This window comes from Semicossyphus pulcher, unplaced genomic scaffold (assembly GCF_022749685.1).
Source record: "Semicossyphus pulcher isolate SPU_LCO1_2020_fin unplaced genomic scaffold, fSemPul1.0.p SCAF_3, whole genome shotgun sequence".
Classification (NCBI taxonomy): domain Eukaryota; kingdom Metazoa; phylum Chordata; class Actinopteri; order Labriformes; family Labridae; genus Semicossyphus; species Semicossyphus pulcher.
This window is the reverse complement of record NW_027211704.1, coordinates 22,501,377-22,522,128: the sequence shown is the minus strand read 5'-3', so window position 1 is coordinate 22,522,128 and position 20,752 is coordinate 22,501,377. Positions and strand designations below refer to the sequence as shown.

Genomic DNA, 20,752 nt, shown 5'->3' with positions numbered 1-20,752 from the left:
AGCTGTTTTCACTCTGCTATTTCTACAATAACAATGATGTGTACATTGTTACACTATATGTAGCTAAAAAGCCAAAAAAAACAATTACATTGCTCATATCCTTGTTGAAGTTTTTTTCCCCTTTTTTGGAAACTGCTTGTTGGTTTTATATAATTGTCATGGAACAAAACTCTTAGCCTGTCAGCTAGCTAACCGTTAGCTTTGCCTATGCCTCAGAGATGGGCGCAAACCTTTCCACCCTTTTTAGCTTTGTGTTTCATGTGAATGTGTCTGATATTGGTGATAAGTTTGCATGTTTATTTTTCTAAAAACACAGACATTATTTACAGCCCTTGGTCATTAGCTGCAATGTTAACATGGCAATATGACGTGCTAGCTGCTGTACGTTAGCTGATATAATATGATAATAGCTAACATTATTACATTTGGAATATTTATAGGAATGTTTGTGCGACTGTGTTAGCAAAGCAGTTTGAATTGCCCAACAGTTGTCTAGTATAAGGTGATGCTAGTAAAACATTTTGGCTAATGGGCTGCTCTGATAGACAGTCAGACTGTAAGTTTATAGCCATACAGGCTAGTAGGTAGAGTGACTGTTCCACGATGGAGTACAGGACGGATGATACCATAAAGGTTTATGAATTGTACATAGCAAGGGGGCATGCATCTGCGTATATACAAACAGTAGCTAAGGACGAATTAAGGCTAGATCAATCTTCCCTGTACACTTTAAGCCAATAAATATGTGGACTAGTAATGATCATTCATTCAAAAATAAACAATGAATCAGTGCCTAGTTGTCTAGCACATATTAGATTTAAAAAAGATTCATAGCTGACATTCACATTCAAACCGAGAGGCATTTTGAAGTCACCAGCTCACCTGTTCAGCATGTGTTTGTCCTGAAGGAAGAAAGTGGAGCATCTGGATAAAATCCAACCCAAGATGTTTCTGTGAGGCAACAGTGCTAGCTAATGAGCCACTGTGCAACTGCCATGCCTGCTTATTAGTGTCAATGACAGGTCACACACAGATAACTTAAAATGCTAGAAACTTTGTGATGAGGGTGCAATTACTCAGTCACGATGAGTAGGTTGATTTAATTCCTCTTTACTTTTGTGAGTTTAAATGTACACAATAATCAGGCTATGTTTCAGCATTGTAAATAATTAACATAAGGTGAACTCAAATGAATCAATTGATATTCTACTCATGCATAAACACCTATTTTTGGTTTCTTATCGGCTAAATCAATCCCACTTCTCAATGCAGAGAGACAGCAGCTTTACATGTAAATGATTTTATCTATAACAGAAAAGAGGCATCTTTATCCCTGTTACTGATTTCAGGTTCCAGGCTCCTGTCCTTAAAACATGTGCCTCTGAGTAGCACCAACATTGGTACCTGGCCAAATAATACAAATGTTAATGATTAACCTCTGTAGATGCTGAGAATAGGTAAAAGGATATTCCAGGTTTTACACAGAACAATGATGAGGAGTAATAAAATAGCAGTGGATGACAAATAAACATGTAACATTTCTGCTATTATGAACACAAAACTACTCAATAAGTTCAGACAATTTAAAAGATAATTGCCAATGGTCACTCTACGACTATATACTTAAGTAGTCTTTACTCTTCCTTTGCTTAATGATTAGCTTCAAACAAAGGGTGTGTAATTTTAACGTATTCTTCACACTGGTTAACACTTCGGTAAACACAGAAGCTCTAAAATCAATGAGTCCTATCCTCCCCAAAGGCTTTATTTAATTGTTTGCACAGCAGGCAACCTGTCAGACAGAGCAGAGCACCTTTGGAAATAAACAGACTTAGTGTGTTGAATTTGCATGATTTTAATCCAAGAGAGGTTACAATACATAAAGCGCCATGATCATTAAATTATTTTTCAGAAGTTACATCCCAAACATGTATTTGTCTTTAAATTTATCTGTGTGAGGCTGTTTACTTGGAGAGGATCTTATTTGTTGTTGGGCTAGTGTTAAAGAAGTCTTCAGTGTCTCTTTTAAGGTGTCCGTGTGTGACTCTTTGGGTGGGGTGAGAAACTATGGTAATCTGCTGGATTCACACAGGCCTTTCCCCACCCTGCCTGAGGCGACTCCACACCAAAACATGCTGCCCTAATCACCAGGTCAAGGGGAGTGACGCTGGGAGATAGTGGAGGTGCAGCTCATGGGGGACAAACTTGTGCCCATTGTGCTGATGTCACATTATTCTCCATATCATTAAGGGAACCTCCTGAAGGCCAACATATATGCAAATTGACTCACAAAGTAGTTATTCAAGTTGCTGACATTTTGAGAATCTAGTCTACATTAAAGTGTATGCTTCCAAAAGTAGTAAAAATACAAGTTTAAAACCATACAGCTTAGTTTGTGTAATGAGCACTAGCCTACTTAGTTTATTAACCTTATAGCTCCTAATGTCAGTATAAGCCAATATAGGCAAAGTAGTCAGTAATCAGATTTTGTTTTTAGGTTGTACTGATCTTTATTAAAATTCCTGCTAAACTGTTTAGAAAACAGAGCTGAGTTCACACCACTGCAGTAGACCTACAGTCTACTACCTTTAACAGTTTCTGTGGGCTAGAATTAGTTCTACCATGTCAGCAAAACACAGCAGGCAGAGTCAGTTTAGTCAAGAGGTCACTCCATGTGTGTTTGAGAGAGGTGCTATGGGCTTCAAGAAAAAGGGAGACTAGTTAAGAAACAACTTTTCCTCTATTGAGGTTTTAAAAGACCAGATAGGACCCTGTGCAGTCTTTGTTCTGTTCATGGATAGGAAAACCCAGTTTTGTAAGTAAAACAATTTATGGTAGGCTATAGGCTATTTCATATGCTCAGTAATAACTTCTAAACACAACAATACAAACTTTACTATTTAACTGTAAGTTTACTGTGGCTGGAAAGTGAAAGACTAGCAAGCTAGCAAGTTAAGACCAATCCACTACTGTCAGCCCTGTAGGCAGCAGCTGTAGTCCCTCCCCGGGCCACAGTGAGCACAGGGACAGGGAGCTCGGGCTGCTAAATGCTCCAGCCTCAAAGGGACGATGGTGGAGGGCTGGTAAAGATGGCGGCGCTCTCCGAGGATGGGAGATACGGATTAAATTGTGGCCCAGAGAGCGCAGACAGAGTCACCGTTTTACACGTCAAATTGACCGAGACAGCACTGAGAGCGATAGAGAGCCATCAAAACTGTATGGTGAGTGGAACGACCGTTAATTCCAGTTAAAAATCAGTTGGGACCGACGGGCTGACACAGCTCGTCTCAGCTGGGAAGCTCAACTGCCACGCATAGCTAAAGCTACAGAGTTAGCTAAGCTGTTGACAGAGCGAGTTTATGCTTGTTTTTTGTATTAAATTAGTCTTGTGTCATTTAAATAATCAACTGGAGACAGTAAATGAGGCCTTGACCTTATGTTCTGGCCGGGTTTTACGAACTGACAAATGTTATTTAATCAAAAAAACCTGTTGGTAAAGTTGGATACTCTGATTAGCAACCGTTAGCTCACTTTAAACTGAACCCCCCTGTGCTGTGCTGGCCAAGTCCATTTTTTCTTGCCAAACAAACGTTACTTTGACCAAATTAGGAAAGAGGTGATTTAATGTCGACGAATTAACGCTTAGTCACCAGACAATTCATAAACCTAGCGTTAAACTTAAACGCTTAACTAGTTATTATTAACCAGCTTGAACTTTCACTCGACGGTGTTGCGTTTGTGGACAGGGTAGAAATGTAGGGTAAATTAAATGTAACTTGATAACTAGTTAGTGGCGTTTCAAGCATGTCGGTGACTGGTCAGTTTACCATATGGTTACAAGTTTAGGCCAGCAACAAACCCCAAGTTAACACCACAAACTTGCACGGAGCTCTTAGCCAGGCTCTTCCCTTTAATAGGTATTTAAATTAATCATAAAATGTTGCAGTCGAATGATCTGCCAAACTATACAGGAAGTTATTTATACGAGAAAGTACCTTATAGGTTTACGTGGAACAAATATTTAATCTGTGCTTGTTTTACCAAATTGTTCAAAACTTTCTGTTCACTCCTATTCACAGCTGTAGGGGAAGGGTACTGTTAGGCCAGCAGTTACAGATATATGATATCAGATAGTAGTGACACCTATTTTTTTTCAAAGATAATATGATACATGCCATCTTATCCGTTTAACCTTGTTCAAATTTATTTTCATTTTAGCTGTCAAACGAATCCATTACATGTACTGCCTTTACCCCTGAGCTTGACAACACTAAGAATTGAGAAGCCTTTGCAACTGAGTGTGCTAATAGGGCACTGCATAACTGTGCAGATTAAATATAACTTGTTAATCTTGAACTGTGCAAATGGTGTAATCTTGTTGAGGTGCTACACAGGTGAACTAATCTGTAGAGACTTGCAGTCTTGGGTTGCAGAGGCCCGAAGCCAAGTTACCTGACGGAACCTAGGCCATTACATAACACTGGGCCCATGTCTCTGCTCAGGGTTGATGCACTGTAGCCTAGCATGGGGCTTGTAGTGTTCAGAGGTCTCTGTCACAGCTTTTTATGGCACATGGTTTGTGTGTGTATGGTTAGTCTTACACTACCCACAACCCTGTATGTGAAACCTTTGCTCGCTGTGAGCTCCATATAATAAAAAGATTGCCTTTAAGAGTCTTTGAAATGCGGATTAAGGGCTCAATTTAAAATGATAATTTAGTCTCTTTCAGACAACTGGCAAAGGGAATTTGAATGAATTCTTTTGTGACAGCCCATGCTACAACCTTATTGGATGTGGTAATGTTGGTCTGTACGCTGCATTGAACGGCAGCCTGCCATCTCTTGCTGACTGAGCAGCCAAAACTGCCTGCTTTTTGTTTCTCTCTCCCTCTCAGTAATGTGTGCTGTAGCTCAACCAGTCATCGAACTATGGAAGCTAGCTATCTTTGTCTTTCTGTGGTGATGTGAAATGTGATCAGAACTGTGTGTGAGTGAGTGAGTGAGTGAGTGAGTGTATGGATGGTGGGGGAGGGAGGCCGACAGTGGCTTGAAGTAGCTTAGCTTCAACACCCATGTCATGGTTCTTTCAGTCTGACTAAAGTATACATTTCATCCTTACTTATCTGCATCTTGTTTCATGTATGACTAAGCAAGAATATTTTAATGTCCAGGAATGCAGGGAGGCTGTTGTTGATAAAATGCACATTCCTCTAAAACCAGTTGACGCAACATTTCAGAAGTACAGCCAACTGGTTCTTCTGCTGGCTTCAGCTGTGTGTAGAAGCAAAGAGTCCTGTACTTTCCTCCTCCTAACCTGTGCTGCACCCGAGCAGCCACTGCATATTTGTGGCTGTCGCTTCAGTTTCAAGTAGCCTCCAACACAAACCTGCAAACCTACAAAGACACTTCAGAAATACCATCTTCAGAATATCTGAACTATTTTAGTGCTGTCCAAGTTCCACTGCTGCCATTCACATAAAGGCAAACAATTTTGACCTACCACCTACCTCTCAACCACTGAAAAGACCGTACTGGTGAAGTTGACTCACATAGTTTCTCTGTAGATTTAAGAGCTCAGACACAACAAGCTAAAATTTAGCTGCCAGTGGACTGTCATCAAGTAGGACCTATTTGTGGAGGACAGTCACCTATAGCCTCTGCAGCACATAACACATTTAAACTAACTATTTTCATAATTGATTAAATGCACAGGGTTTTTTTTAATAGCCAAAAAAACAAAAATAAATGTCATTGGTCAAGCCTCTCCAATATGAGGATATGCTGCTTTTTTGTTTGATGTGACTTGTGAACTAACAATTTGACATCACTGTGAGCTATAGCAAATTATGATGGGCCCTTTGTGAAGCTATTGTATGACATTTTATTGACCAAAAAATAAATAAATTGATTATATGAGCTACAGATTATTCAGTAATTAAAAATGATCTTTAGTTGCAGCCCTGCATCAGACATAGGCTATATTTAACTAATCTTCTTGCTGTAACTCCACACTGTTGGCATACTCACAGCTGCATTAAAATGAGGATTTATCTGTCTGCAAAGCTAGCTCTTCAGGTTTTGTCTTTTGCATTTTGAGTGCAGATTACAACCTTGTTATTTTCTCTCACGCAAACACAGAAAGCATATGTAAAGGCAACATTTAACAGCAGATGTAAGGTCAGTGTTTCTCTGTTAGCCCACGCAGTGTAAAGGTATGAGGTTTGCTTGGTGTGACAGGACCCCAAGGCTCTGCTGTTTCTACAAACAAAAGTTTTGCGTTCTGAAGTGGCATTCAAATAATGTAACACCACTGCTGCTGGTTCTAGACCAGTATTATATAGACTTGGAAATGCTGTTCATTTTTATATACCCAGCTGATATAACCCACACAATAATGCTTTATATTTCCAAAGTGTTTTTAGGGGTTAAACTCTCTCTCTTCAACTCTCTTCACTTTCAGAATGTATCTTCTGCGCGGCCAACGATACAATTCAAGGGACTCCAAGGGGTAAGTTCTGTTTTTTTCTCCTTAAGATCGGGTTCAGATGAGTGATTGCATCCATATTGTGCTTGCGAAATGAAAACAACCCTTGTTCTTTGTCAGGTCGCTAGAGGCAAGCTTAATTTTGCATCCATTGAACACAAGTTATTTATCTATTGACATGTTTGTTTGCTTGCTGAGTCGTACTCTCTTTCTGACTGGGTCAAGTTAATCAGCTACTTACACTTATGTGTCTCACCAGTATTTGATCATGTGTGCATCAGTTTGTTTATTGAGTGATTAGATTGTACATTAATCATTGTATAAGACACCAAACACTGTTATGCCCTGCTTGTCCATGGTGCACAGGACTCTAATACAGTCCCACTTACCTACTGAGACCTCAGAGACCTTTCTTTAGCCGCTTTCCCACTGGTCAAAAAACCTGCTTACACCTGGCTTTTTTGCTTAATGGGAAAGGTTATAATCGGCATTCAGACCGGGTCAAATGACTCTGCAGTAGACCCGGGTAATTATCGCCTCTGTTCTGATCGGCATTGATGGGAACACAAAACCAGTGTCGACACGCTAATCTCCGCCCCCTTTCCAGCGCGATGCTATGCTCTGTTGGTAACTTCTGCGACTCCTTATCATCTCGGCTACAAATTCCGCCCGTCTCCGTCCAACATCGTTCCAAATTTGTCGGTGCCAAGTTTGATACACAGACTGAATGAGTAACGGATACAATAAAGACCTGACCACCGTAACACCGTCACTGTTTACTAACCCTGTTTCGGGCGCGTTTGTGACGTCAGACGATGACGCAGCAGAAAGAGACCGACAGAAGTATACATCACTGGCAATGGGAACGGAGACAATCTGCATCTATAAGCAGGTCTTCCCGGGTCCAAAAAAAACCACGTCAACGCGCTAAATTTAGATGGGAAATGGGTATTACTCTTGCTGGCACCTCTGTTGTTTACCTCAAAAGCCATAGCTCTGACGTAGACACTGCATCTCTATAGTATTTGCATACATACTGAACTGCAAGGACAAAACCCTGGCAGGACTTAAAGGTGTCTAATCACATGGTTCAGTACAACATATGGCAGTTTTATGAATATATATCAACAACTTGTATTTAATTAAACGTCTAACCTGTGTGAATTTTTACAGCGCATTAAAATCCCCAAGAATGATTCCTCCTCTGACACCTTCCACAATTTTGATTTCTACCTGTCTAATGTGGGCAAGGACAACCCTCAGGGAAGCTTTGACTGCATCCATCAGTATGTGTCCAGGTAACAACAATCCCTGGTCAGCTGTATCGCCTGTTGCTGTATCGCCTGTTACTGTCTTACCACACGTTGCTAGAAGGTAATCCCTCTCTGCCTCACTTTTCTTTCTCTTCCTCCCTCTTTGTCTCCAGCTCAGGGGCCTCACACCTGGCATTGTTGGCAACAGTACAGGACAAGGTCACAGTGTGTGCTACTAATGACTCCTACCAGGTGACCCGGGACCGCATGGCCCAGGCTGCTGAAGACACACGTGAACGTGGGACCAAAGTCATCAAGCCGGGGGGCCGGTACAGAGGTAAGACCCTCACTACAGTCTCACTCATGTTTTCAGATGCCAGGTTTGAGCCCCCGGGACACCAGCAGTGCTCTGCGGCCTATCATCATCTCTCCTCTCTTTTCAAGCTTGGCCTCTTTTGAGAGACTGAATAGGTAAAAGCTGACAGCCTGGCTCCATACAAAGCCATTATTGCAACTGACTAAGCCATTTTGTCGTCTCAGTATTTTCCAGATAAGCAGTCTGACTGATAAGGGCTAAAGGTGGCAGGTGAAGCTATTTCTGTTTTATTGACACATAGCCTGCCAAAGTAATACACAAAGTTTCACAGTGCTGGAATCAAGTGCTGCCTGTGTTTAGCACTTAGCACGTGCGACCTGTGAGGACTTACCTTTCACGTTTCCCACACATGCAATGAACATAGCTTGGAGCCACGTTTCCTGTCGACAGTGCTTCCCCATTGCCTTGTTCATACTCAAAATCAGAAAGTGATCTTTTAAAGTCTAATTTCGGAGTGTTACACTCTGAAGCTTTACTCATATGTCTTATCCAACTCAGAGCAGGTCGGGCAAAGGATGTGCAACTTAAGATCTTGCTGACGTAATGTCTCGGACAAATGTGTTGTTTTTTTTAACCTTAGCTAACTTCCAACAACAACACAAATACAGGCTGAAGGCACGGACAAACTAGACACCAACAGACAGGAAAGACAAGCCTGCTTTGCCGAGGAATATACATGCACTTAATGAATGACAGTGTCATAATGCTAAAAATAAAAAGAGAGCATGCCAGTAAAGGAAACTGCAAAGGATAGCTCCATGTTTTTTTATGATAAGAGACTGACAGGCCACAGAGCAACACTGGATTCAAAATATTTTGATGGTCCGTTAATATCACCTGGCGTGGATTATAAAATTAAGTTAATAGGTAACTACTAATTACAAGAGATTAGTTATTAATTATTGTGCATCTATAAAAAGCGAAGTACTGTACAAACTCAATGTTTGTGTCAAGGGTCATTATTATACCTGAGGGATAAAACGTTCTTTCACAGTTGATATAAATTATGAAATTCCTATTTATAAACGTATGCAACCAGCATATTGACGTTCATACAGTAATCTCTGTGAAAATATGACATGAAACTGAAATCTAACTCTATTTGAATATGTGCTAGAGCAGAAAAAATGCTGAGCAGATTCTCTCTACTTAAGAGACAGGTGACAGGTGTCTCTATCTATCCTTATATCCCAAGCTTGTCTGATACTGTCTACATAAGCATTGTGATTTGTAATTAAGTAATATAAATATTTTATTTAATATTTGTTTCCCAAGAAAAACAATACAGAAACCTGTAAAATAATATGTTATAGATATTCTGCATTTCCCTTCATTAATGATCAGTACTTCTAATGGCTTTATGTTTTTTGTTTAAGTGCCATGACGACAGGCATGTTTGAGGTCTGACAGGCATGTTTTTTTCTGTAGGACTGGTGTCACTTTTTATCCAAAATCCAAAATGAGCTATCTTTATAAACCTGCGTGTTGGATCCAAACCCTTGTGAAAGATTTGCTTACCAGAATTAAACGTCTCGTTCAGTTCACAGAATTTCTTAATGTGTGAAATCCTCCTCAGGTCTGTTTTTCTGGGCCCTGGGGATGAATTTTGCATGCCCTGGCCCAGATAGAAACTGGGAAACGAGAGGAGCAGCACAGTAAAAGGGGTGGGGACAGGAGCCTGTAGCAGCTGGTTTGGAGTTAGCACCCTATTTACTAATGCAAAAGACGCCTTCAGTTTCTTGTTTTCACAGGCTGTTAATTTCAGGTAACCGTCTCAAACTAGTGTTTTTATATATGGCTGTAGCCTCTGTCTTTTAGGGAGAACTGCACGGCCCCTGTCATTTTGAATTCAGTAATATTTCATGTTCTATAGGTTCCTTCACTATTCTTCTGTTTTTGTTCCCAATGTAAAGAATGATTATTTCTGTAGGAGGAAACTATTACATAAGGTTGTCACCTGCAGCAGTCTGCCATTAGCCTGTTAGACAACACAAAGTCCGTAAGCTTACAGCTCCTCCATTGCTCCTTGTCTCTGCTTTTTGACAAGGAGGGGAGGGGAGGAGTTTTTCCTTTCTCTCCCTCTGTCTAACCTTAATCTTTTAAAGAGCTTTAGAATTTCATAACAGCCATGAAGCAGTATAGGTAGATGTGCGGGCACCCTGACTGCAAACATGGCTCAACAACACAAAGCAGAGGTGTCTTGGTTTTTACACTTAATTTTGTAACCTTGTCTTAGTCGATAGTCGCTCTCTGAGCACAGCGCTGAAGTTATTAATAGCAGGTTGGTGTTTTCCTGAAGTTACTTAATCTGACATATGAGGAAACTCTTAAAACTTCACCCCTTGTAACCTTTAGAACAAGCTTCCAGTCTTCATTTGTAATTTGGTTTGACTTAGCTTTTTTCTCTTCCTCATTCTATAAAAACAGTGCATTTTCTTGCAGTTTTTGTGGTCATGTAAAACTGGCAGTAGGGCATTTGGTGCCAGAGTTAACAGGCGTAATATATATTTTATTGTCATAGGATGGGTGGTGATATTTGTAGCCATGTGTATGACTCGCTTCAGTGCTGTTAAGACTTTTAATATTGTCTTTTCCTTCTGTCTCTAGGAAAACAAGTGCATATCCGTAAGCCAGCGCTATCGGCCCCCGACGTGGTCCCCGAGCGCAAACGCTCCACACCCATCAACCCAGCCAACACTATTCGTAAGTGCCTTTCCAATAACCCCGTGTCTCAACGGCCGTTCCGGGACCGCATCATCCACCTGCTGGCGCTGAGGTCCTACAAGAAGCTGGAAGTGCTCGCCCGTTTGCAGCGGGACGGTATCAACCAGAAGGACCGGAACTCATTGGGGACCACCCTGCAACAGGTACTGTCCGGTTTTGTTTTTTTCTAGCTTTTTTAATGCTAAAATGTTCCTGTCAATATTGAGACGGCAACTTGAAATGGAAATTAATATTGAAAACATGTCATTTTTTATGCAGAAAGTATTGTACATCAAGACATTGTTCATCAAGTTTCGAATTTGATCCTGAAACCTTTTACTGTTTTTAAACATGACATAAATCTGCCTGAGGAAATCCGGTTCACACGATAAAGACTTCATTCACTTCGACATGAAACAAAACCACATTATTGTTTGCATGCACAGATGCTAGACCTGCACAGGAAATGTGAAGTTTCTTTACATGTTTCTAATGTAGTCAGAGTTTAAAACTGTGATGTAAAACTTCTTGTGTGTTTGTGTGTGTGTGTTACATGCATACAGGTGGCCAACCTGAACCCCAAAGACAACACATACTCATTGAAGGACTTTATATATCGTGATGTCCAGCGAGACTGGCCTGGCTACTCAGAGGATGAGAAGACCCAGGTTGACCGGATCCTGGCTCGGTACAGAAATGGCCTTTTTCTTACTCTCCGAATTTAAATACATAAAAAGCAATTAAAGTACCATTTTTAAAGTGTAACATTCTTTTCTTCCTCACACAGTGCAGTGACGTTTTTAACATTGAAATATTATAAATATTATTATGCGACAGTGGATCCCAATGTTTAATTTTTGTGTTTTAAAGAAGCATTTGCTGCGTTTTTCTGTTGTCTTTGCACAGGACCTGCAAGTTCTGGAAAACATTGTCTCTGACATAAATTAATTGAGACCACAGTTGTATTGCTCTCTGTGGAAAATACTGTTATCTTTTAACTGCCATCTTTCAAATGTGCAAGGAGTGATTACTTAATGATCGTGTTTCTGGAATAGAGAAGCGTTTTCATCCTATAAGCAGCTAAACTGTGACACACAGGCTTTGGTTTTTACAGTAAGAAATCCTTGTACTTACTTTAGACGTGAGATGGGGTGGTCAAAATAACAGAATTAACTGCACCTTTAACAGCTCCCAAAACTGTTTATATATTTCAATGTGGTAAAACATAAAACATTTGTGATGCAGATTCTTCAGAACATTTTAAGTCAAACATTGTTTACAAACATGTCTCCCCTTTCGTGGCACAAGCTTCAGCTGCTGTCTGTAAAAAGACACTTTTTAATGAGTTCCTGTCGTGCATCAGCTTTAAGTTTGATACGTTGCAAACAATGGATTTAATATAAGGTTGATTTCTTCAGCAGGTCCTCTGTCATAATGTTTGAGCAATAGACCCTAATGTGCACTTTCCTTGCTCTTACCATTCTCCAATGTTCACCACTTTTTCTTTTCTGCTAATTTCAGCAAATTAGGTCTTCCTACTGAGACCCCATCAACAAGCAGTTCTCCCAAAGACAATGTCCCCACATCCCCCCAGGTATCTAAACAAATACACACTCACCCACTCCCATCGACTTAAGCAACTTCTTTAGCTAATTTCTTGTTGTTTCTTCCAGAAACGCCCGCCCGACTTTGACTTCATTGATCCTTTGGCGCCCAAGAAAGCCCGCATCTCCCACCTCAGTAATCGAGGGCCAGCCGCATCTTCATCCTCATCGTCCTCTGACCGCCGGGAGGACGAGGGCAGCCCCAACTCTAAGCGCTCGTCCCTACCCTCCAACATCACCTCAGGCCCTCCCACCCATCTCCCCGTCTCGTCCCACCCTCCTGCCCCCTCTCACCAGCAGCCCAGCCCAGCCTCCCACTCCAACTCACCCAGCACCCCTGAGGGCTGCGGCACCCAGGACCTGCCCATGGACCAGAGTTCCTCCTGCAGAGACCCTTCACCCAGCCCTTTCCCCTCTGATAGGAACCTGCAGGACCGCTATCGACACCCTGTCCCTGTCCCTGTCCCCAGGCCAGCTGCCTCCCCCAGCCCTCCTCCTCCTCCTCCTCCTCCTGCTACTTGCACGTCACTCACAGTTACCTCCACTGTCATCAGCAGCCCTCCCTTGTCCAGCATCACCACCAAGAAGTTTAAAAAGAAATCTAAGAAGCACAAAGATAAGGATCGAGAGAAGGAGAAAGGGAAACGTAAAGAAAAAGGCAGCAGAAGTCCTCCCAGTGTAGCAGAGCCAGCTGAGGACTCTCGAAAAGCAAAAAAGAGGCGCAGTGCTGAAGAGGAGAGCAGAGTTATCGACAAGATTCCTCACAAAGATCAAGGTATGTTTCTGTCTTGTCTCTGAACCAAGTGTTTCAAGACTGACATGACTCCACCAGGTTTGTCATAGCATGTTTAGCCCAGTTAGTGTCTTATAAGTGCCTTAAAATGTTCTACTGAAAATCACACTCACGGAGAAAAAGAGCGACATTATCTTGTGTTATGCTGATTGTGGTGTAGTTGCTCCTATTTAATGTAGCACATCAATGTCGATGAATTCCTTTTCCAATATTTTCAATAGGGATGTGTATCAAGAATGAATTGCTGTGGTCTCCTGCTGGAGAAAGACTAGTAGGTCTATATGGCAGGCAAAGCGTTCGAAAGTTTGGGCTCAAATTTAACTCCTCTGCATCTCCGTACAATTTATGTAAAAAGGGGTTAACACCAGCCACTTTACGAAACACAAACAAGTTCAACACTAACTAGCGTTACTGCTAGTATGTCCTCAGTGCAGCCTCCGAGTCCTTGTGGCTCTGATAGCACTGCTCTAGATGGGATTATCCAAACTAAAAATGCTGTTAAAAGACATGGTTCTTATAGATAAGCCTGTAGTTATTCAGTCACTGTTGATAACTAGCTTCGGTTATTAGCACTTTTAAGTTATGTTCCAATGAAATCCATAGACAGCGCCAGTAAAGGAGCAGTCCCAGCTTCATCTGCAGTGGGTAACGTCAGCAGAAGTCAGACACTCGAGTTAAACCCATTCTCCAAACGAGGGAAAACGACACAGGAACAAACTCCAGAAAGTCACAGAGCTGTCGTCAACTTTGTCGTAAAGATTTACGTCACTACAGTGGAGTCCAGCTGGATTTGGTACTCTAGTAACTGAAGTGTGAATTATTCCTAAGTATGAACTATTTTAGTATTGCTTATGATTGTTACTGTGTAAATGTTAACTGTTGTTACTGTAGGGAGAGGACCACAGATCCTTAACCCCAGTTACAACCCCCCTTACTGAGGCACATTATCAGACACCCTCATAAAGACATGTCTTTATTTTTTGCACCAAATAAAGAGAGTAGTATCGATAAAAGTATGTTTATTGATAAGCAGTATTGGTCACGATACGGTATAAAATCCTAACGATACCCAGTCCTAATTTTCAATTAAAAAAATGTCTGGTTGTCCCAGCCACATTTACACTTTCTGTGGGAAACTCTGATGTATGTAAACTGAAACTTGACTGTTTGGCAGAGGCATACAACCCCCAAGGCTTTTTATAAAGTTGCCAAAGAATAGCTCAATGCATATTGAAATAATTTTTTTTCGTTGGCTGGAAAAACAACTCCCAATAGTATTTTTTTCTAAGAGTACATTTTGAAATGTCTCCTTAGGAAAGCACAGGTTTAGATAATGAAACAAACACTGGCTGAATGACATTCAGCTGTTTTTCCTCCTGTGACAAGTCAGAGTGGGTGCTGTACGAGATTAGCTACAATATGTCAGGCCCCTTTCAGCACGTTTTTGAGGACCTCTGCCCCCTAGTGGCTGTAAATTAGAGCAGCTCTAGGTTAGCAAACTTGCTTGTTTGCTTCCCTTATTTTTAAAATTCAATGGAGCTTATGTTTTTGTTTCAGATAGTTTTAAGATAGAGTTTTAAGATGGTCTCTTCAGAGTAACAACATGGCTTGTTTTGTTTATCCATCGGAGGATTGGCTGGTTCAAATGTGAGCGAATTTGAGAGCAAAACACAGAATATTTAGGGAAATACAGCGTACTTGAAAACAAAGCCAAAGAACTTTTCTTCATTGTTTGGGTGTGACTCACTCAAGCAGCATTGATGTGTCATGTGACTGACATGCGTCCTCTTTCCATGTATTCAGTCCAGTTTATCTTTCAGACTTTGGATTGTTTATCAATATGTGTATCTCTGTACTGTCTTACAGCGCCCCAATCACATACAGTTTGATTGTTGATTATGCTGATTCACTGGACGTTGTCTGCACATGTTGTGGCATTGATCTGAGCTCGTCTTTAGTTTGTGTTGGAGTCCTTCTCACGAATATGCTTTAACAGGTTTAAATACGGATCATCTGCAGGTTCACATTTAATACATTTCCAGCACAGGTACGAATAATGTACTGCCTTTAACTTTTTGTGTGTGTGTATGTGGCAAAAATAGCAGACCCCACCCCCGTCGTTCAGTTGTAAGTAGTCGTACAGAGTACAAAAACATCAAAGGACAACGCAGTCTTTTCTCATAGCTCACTTATGCTACTTGAAAACGGATAACTCTGCATTCTGTACTTGGCCCTTATTAACCATGCTAGATCCATGCAGAAATGCTGATTCTGTGTATTATAGATGATCAATATTATATTTACTCTTTTCTTATTCTCCTCCAGTTTCTTCGGATAAAGAAAAGCCAGTCCAATCCACTGAATTCTCCTCCACAATTGAGGTGCCGGACTATGTAGTGTGAGTAACCTTGATACACCTCGAAGTTTCTATAGTGTGACCCTTTTTACCCTGTAGCTCTCTGATTTCATACATGGACCACTTTAGATAATTCAGTTAAAACTTCCTTCCCATGTTTACAGGAAGTACATGCCGTTGGCATCCATGGACCAGAGACAAAGCTACAAGGACGACTTCAATGCAGAGTATGATGAGTATCGCCTGCTACACGCCCGCGTGGAGAACATCAACCGCCGGTTCACCCAGCTGGACGGCCAGTGCCGCAAGCTGGCTCCTGGCACCAAAGAATACCAGGTCATACATGGAAACAGCATGAATACACTAAACCTATGTTGAATCTGCCATTTCCACATGACAGTTTTCAGCATTTGTGGAGGATTTGTAATTTTAGTTCCATCATTTTTAGGAAGACAGAAAAAATAGCTGGTTAAAAATCATCATAATGGACCAGAAGGATTACAGCGGTACAATCATAGCGCCTCTAAAGTGTTCATACCATCTTGTCCATAGCAGATAATACAGAGTACAGACAATTAAGCTCTATGTAAAGACTTCATCATAATCTTACCTCCTGCTGTAGTAGATTTCTACCGAATGTAATGAAGCGTTTGACTTCAGACTGTTCAGAGTTGTCTTTAAGTAAACTAGAGCAGAGTTGCGATGCTACACAGGAAGCAGGAAGGCATGTGTTTTTTATTTAGAGTTAATATAAATTATTAATGTTCTCGACATTCCACATCTGCTTGTTAATCCACTGAGATGTGCAGCCACCAGGAAGAACAATTTGTGTTGTGTTTAAAGTCATCAGACATTCACAGCTTCTTCTCGGGGTGCTGCTGTTGTGCCACATAGTAATCACACAGAGATCTGAAGCTAGTATTTCTGTTTAAGCTAAATGTAGCATGTATCTACATCTTCAGCCATACTGGCTCAACATGTTTCTTACATAGATGATGTGCAGTGCATTAAACGTGGTTTTTCTAATTTAACAGAAGGTGCAAGAAGAAGTTTTGAAAGAGTACAAAAAGATGAAACAAGTAAGTAGTAACATAGACTTAAATCTGTTCAAGATATAAGTAACCGTGTCCACTTGTTTGCTGGTTTATAGCTGTTGTCTGATATTATGCGTGTGTTTGTTTTACAGCGCAGCCCCAACTACCACGTGGAGAAGCAGCGCTGCGAGTACCTGCACAACAAGTTGGCCCACATCAAGCGGCTAATAGCTGATTTTGACCAGCGCAGAGCCCAGGCCTGGTGCTGAGAGCACAGCACACAACATCCTCACTAATCAGTATTGAGAGCGGAATGTCGAACCAGGAGGGGGTGTCCAACTGGCTGTTATTTAACCCCCCTTCAGTTACTGCCTCCCCCCACACACCTCTCTTCCTTTCCTTCTCCCATCATCCTTCTTCATTCCTTCCTTCTTTTTCGATTGGAATTCCACTGGCTTCATTGTTGCCTGCGATCTTGAAAATCTCTCTTTGACTTCTTCACCCCCATCTTTTGCTTTCTTGATTTATTATTTTTTTTCTCAAGGAGCTCCTGTGGATTTTCAAACCACTGGACCAGTGGACGGAGCTGCCTGCATGTGTGAAGGGGTTTGAGGAAATACTTCAACTCTTCTTACCTTTTTGAAGGACTTTATCTTCAGGCAAAAAAAAAGAACAAAAAAAGTATTTTTGAGTATCAGAGAAAATATTAACATGTATTTAAGTAAAAAAAAAAAAGAGGGAGAACTATTTATTTTGGGACTCGTAGTGCAAAAGAAGAGTCCGCAGATGATATATTGTTTAACTTTTGAAAACAATGCAAAAAAAATTTACCGCGGGCCTTATGTGTTTTGACTTTGTGAAGCCATTTTGCACGCAAGATCCATTCTGTCATCTCATTTGGCAAAGATGTCTCTCCTGCTTCATTTCCTCTCTCTTCATAATAACTGTACTGGATGACCTTGCTGCAGCACGCCGCTGTCGTTGCTGTCTGAGGCTGAAGAGGAAGGAAATGAGACAGGCAGGAGGAATCACATTGAGAAGCAACAACAGTATGTGTGCATGGATTGTAAATTTAGTTGTAATGGCATCATGGGGATGTGAGGGTGGGGTAACTAAAGGAGTATGACCCCCCTGTCAATAGGGGGCAGTATTCCCTGCACCAACAGTGTTTAGCGTTCATGGTGCATTATGGGTGCCTTAAGGTGTTTACACTCGAAATGTCGAGTCGGGCCGACCCGTAGGGTCCACAGGCTACACAAAGGAACTATAACTGCCTGGAAACAGGTTGTGTGTGTGTATGAGTGTGTGCTTGTGCATGTCGGAGTGGTGGAGCAAGGAAAGGATGTTCAGTCTGGAAGGAGTGTTACAAATTGTGAGTGTGTGAGTTTGTATGTCTGTGCATTACGTGGAGTGAGCGATGAAAGAGAGAAAAACAGAAATGTGGAGAAAAAAGTGAGAAATATGAAAAACAAATAAAAAAAGCTGCTACAGTGTTTGACCAGCCGGAGCACTCAGGATCAACCCGGCTGGGAGTAACAGTACCTGATCTTAATTGAAGAGATGAAGAGGCTCTTCAGATTTATCCAGCGGCAAACAGTCTTTTGTGTTTTTTGTTTTAGAAAGAAGCCAAAACGTGTCATCCACCAGAGGACGAACCTGTATCACCATGTCAAATGTATTTGATTCTCAGTTTGAGTTCTGCAGAGCAGTGAAAGGTTTCAGAGTAGCATTCTTTTTTTTCAACATTGATACCAATTTGAGTTCACTGGATGGATGAGTGGCTTCTATGGAAAGTCTTTATTTCAACAAGGGAAAAATTGTTTACAAACCTGTGTTAGAATGTTTGCCAAAAATTAAATTCTTTCTGGTACTGCATCCGTGGAGTAACATCTCTGACTGGGGGCTTGATTTTAGGAGACAGTATTGGTGACGTACAGTTTGTGTCTCATTCAATGAGGAGAAAGTATAACACCTTTTAAAACACTTGGGGATGAACATAGGAACAGAAAGGTGTTGATCCAAAACTTTCATTGTGGTCGACCCCATGATTTATAATCACCTAGTGTGGACTTGTAACAGTCTGTGTCCTGTATTTTCCCCCCAAGAAAAAAAGATTCAAGTGCATTCTGGCCACACATATTTTGGTTTTGGCGTTCTGTCAAGCAGTCAGTCTCTGCAGCAGACTGGCTGTTCTGTTCGGCTGTCAGAATCATTTAAGCATATTTACAAACTCGGCTTAACCTGCTTGTTGTGACTCGAGTTATTTTGGACAGAAAATCAGCATTTGTTTCCTGGATGTGTCACAACAGCTGATGAAAAACAATTCCACAAGAGTTCAGGCTCCCTTCAAGACTTATGGTTTTTTTTTTCCTATTTTCCCTTGCAATGGTCATTTCCAATCCCAAGAACCACTTCCACAAATTTATGTTGAAGCCGAGGCTCCATGTGCAGCCCCCGAGATGTCATCCACCACCTATGTCCTCTCAGCCTTCCAAAACTGTCTGTCTTTATGAAAAACAGGTTAAATTGGCTCTGATCAACGTGAATGAGCTGTACGTGAGTCGTCTTGGTGGGAGGAGGGAGGGGAGAAATTTTGATCAAGAGTCTTAATGAGGAAGTGACCATTTAAAATGCCCTGGCAATGTTTAGACATGAAAAACCGCTGAAAATCAAGTGTGAAATCTGATCCTGCCCACATGAAAATGTACAAGACATTTCAATAAAAATCAACTTAGTTTTACCTGGAAAATGTCTTCTGTTGTATGTCCTTTTATGTCATGCCAGTAAAATGTCTGTTTTTAGGTTTGTTACTAATGAATAGATGGTGTTATCAAAGGTGTCACATGCAACATTTTTAAGGCCTTGTTATGTTCACAGTTAGCTTGAGGCTAATAACATCTGAATTGGGTGTGCTTGGTGCTAAAATACCCAACACGTTGAGTTTAAAAAAGTCCTGATTGTGCTGTAACTATTACAGTCTATTACAGACACTTTAAGGCTATTTGACTACTCATCTCATACTAAGACCAAAAATGTTAAGAACTTATTAGATTAATTTACATTTACAAATGGTATTGCAGTATAGGCTATGTCACAGTAAACAGCACAAGAAAATGAAAAAAACTGAACTATCAGTAAACTAAAAAACAACGTATAACCCCAGCTGGAAATAAAACTTCACTGCACCAGACCAGGAAAAGGTGACCAGATAGCAGGGTACCCATTACGTGCAGGTTCCTTGTGGTTTACCTCTGTGACTGATGAAAACAGGTGAGACTGGTTCAAATAAGCCACTGTAGAGCTTTTCTGACTTTCGAAACAAATCTTTTGTTGTCATAATGCTGAGTCACTATTAAATGTATTGCTAAATGAAGTAACCGTCAGCTGGCCCTCTGCATCACTGACAGTAAGATTAATGATGTTTCAATTATAGCACGTGGTAGAGTTGTGGAGGATGGGTTTGTATTTCCCAGCTTGAGTCAACAACTGCAAAACATGTTAGATTAAAAGTGTGATACTGCTGGGCTGTCTAAATGCAAAACAGTTTGTATTGCAATCTTCAAGCGTGACTTAACATGGAAATCTAGTCAAGACTCAGTAACTTACCTGAGCTGGCATCAATACAAGCTTAAAGGTATAATATGAAACATTAGGTATCAAAATCTATATGAACCTATAGAGCTTTGTCACATTATTCTAGATGTTTCTGACAAAGTTCCCAACCAGAGAAATCAATTTTCTTTCCAGATAAAGGAGTGTTTTGTTGCCTATCTTCCAGGAAACACATGATGCCAGCTGTTTACAGGAATAAAATTGAGTGATTGCTGCCTGAGTCACATCAGATGGATTTTCATTGGGTACTGTGGTTGTTAAGCAATGAAGACAACAACTTCCTTAATAGCTAACTTAATCATAACTTCTTTCTGATATCATCATACTTCTTATTTACATGCTTTGTGTTCCAGCTGCAAAAAACAATGAGACCTTTACTTCTCAAGGCTTGATTGCCAATTTGACAAAGCGGCCCCAGACCTAAACTTTCCCAGGTTCACTGTATGCTAATCAGCTTTGGTCCTACCATTCATTTAAAAATATTCAAGATAATTTTGTCATGTCATTATGATATCAACAAAAGCAATTTCTGTATTAT

The 20,752-nt window shown here is 40.9% G+C and overlaps 1 protein-coding gene across 1 annotated transcript; it reads left to right on the top strand.

Annotated features, from left to right (window-relative positions):
• Positions 1-3,047: 3,047 nt before the first annotated feature.
• Positions 3,048-18,685, top strand: ell2 (elongation factor for RNA polymerase II 2). The gene is made up of 12 exons (XM_069678359.1): positions 3,048-3,221; positions 6,460-6,507; positions 7,657-7,781; positions 7,910-8,073; positions 10,720-10,979; positions 11,379-11,503; positions 12,337-12,409; positions 12,489-13,194; positions 15,538-15,610; positions 15,733-15,904; positions 16,603-16,647; positions 16,755-18,685. The coding sequence occupies exons 1-12, from the start codon at positions 3,048-3,050 to the stop codon at positions 16,869-16,871; spliced, it is 2,082 nt and encodes a 693-aa protein (XP_069534460.1). The 3' UTR covers positions 16,872-18,685.
• Positions 18,686-20,752: the final 2,067 nt, after the last annotated feature.

Excerpts from the sequence above, each read along its gene's own strand:
- ell2 (XM_069678359.1), top strand. The coding sequence starts at position 3,048 with ATGCTCCAGCCTCAAAGGGACGATGGTGGAGGGCTGGTAAAGATGGCG. Across the intron at positions 7,782-7,909 it reads ATCCATCAGTATGTGTCCAG|CTCAGGGGCCTCACACCTGG; the intron begins GTAACAACAATC and ends CTTTGTCTCCAG. Across the intron at positions 13,195-15,537 it reads GATTCCTCACAAAGATCAAG|TTTCTTCGGATAAAGAAAAG; the intron begins GTATGTTTCTGT and ends ATTCTCCTCCAG.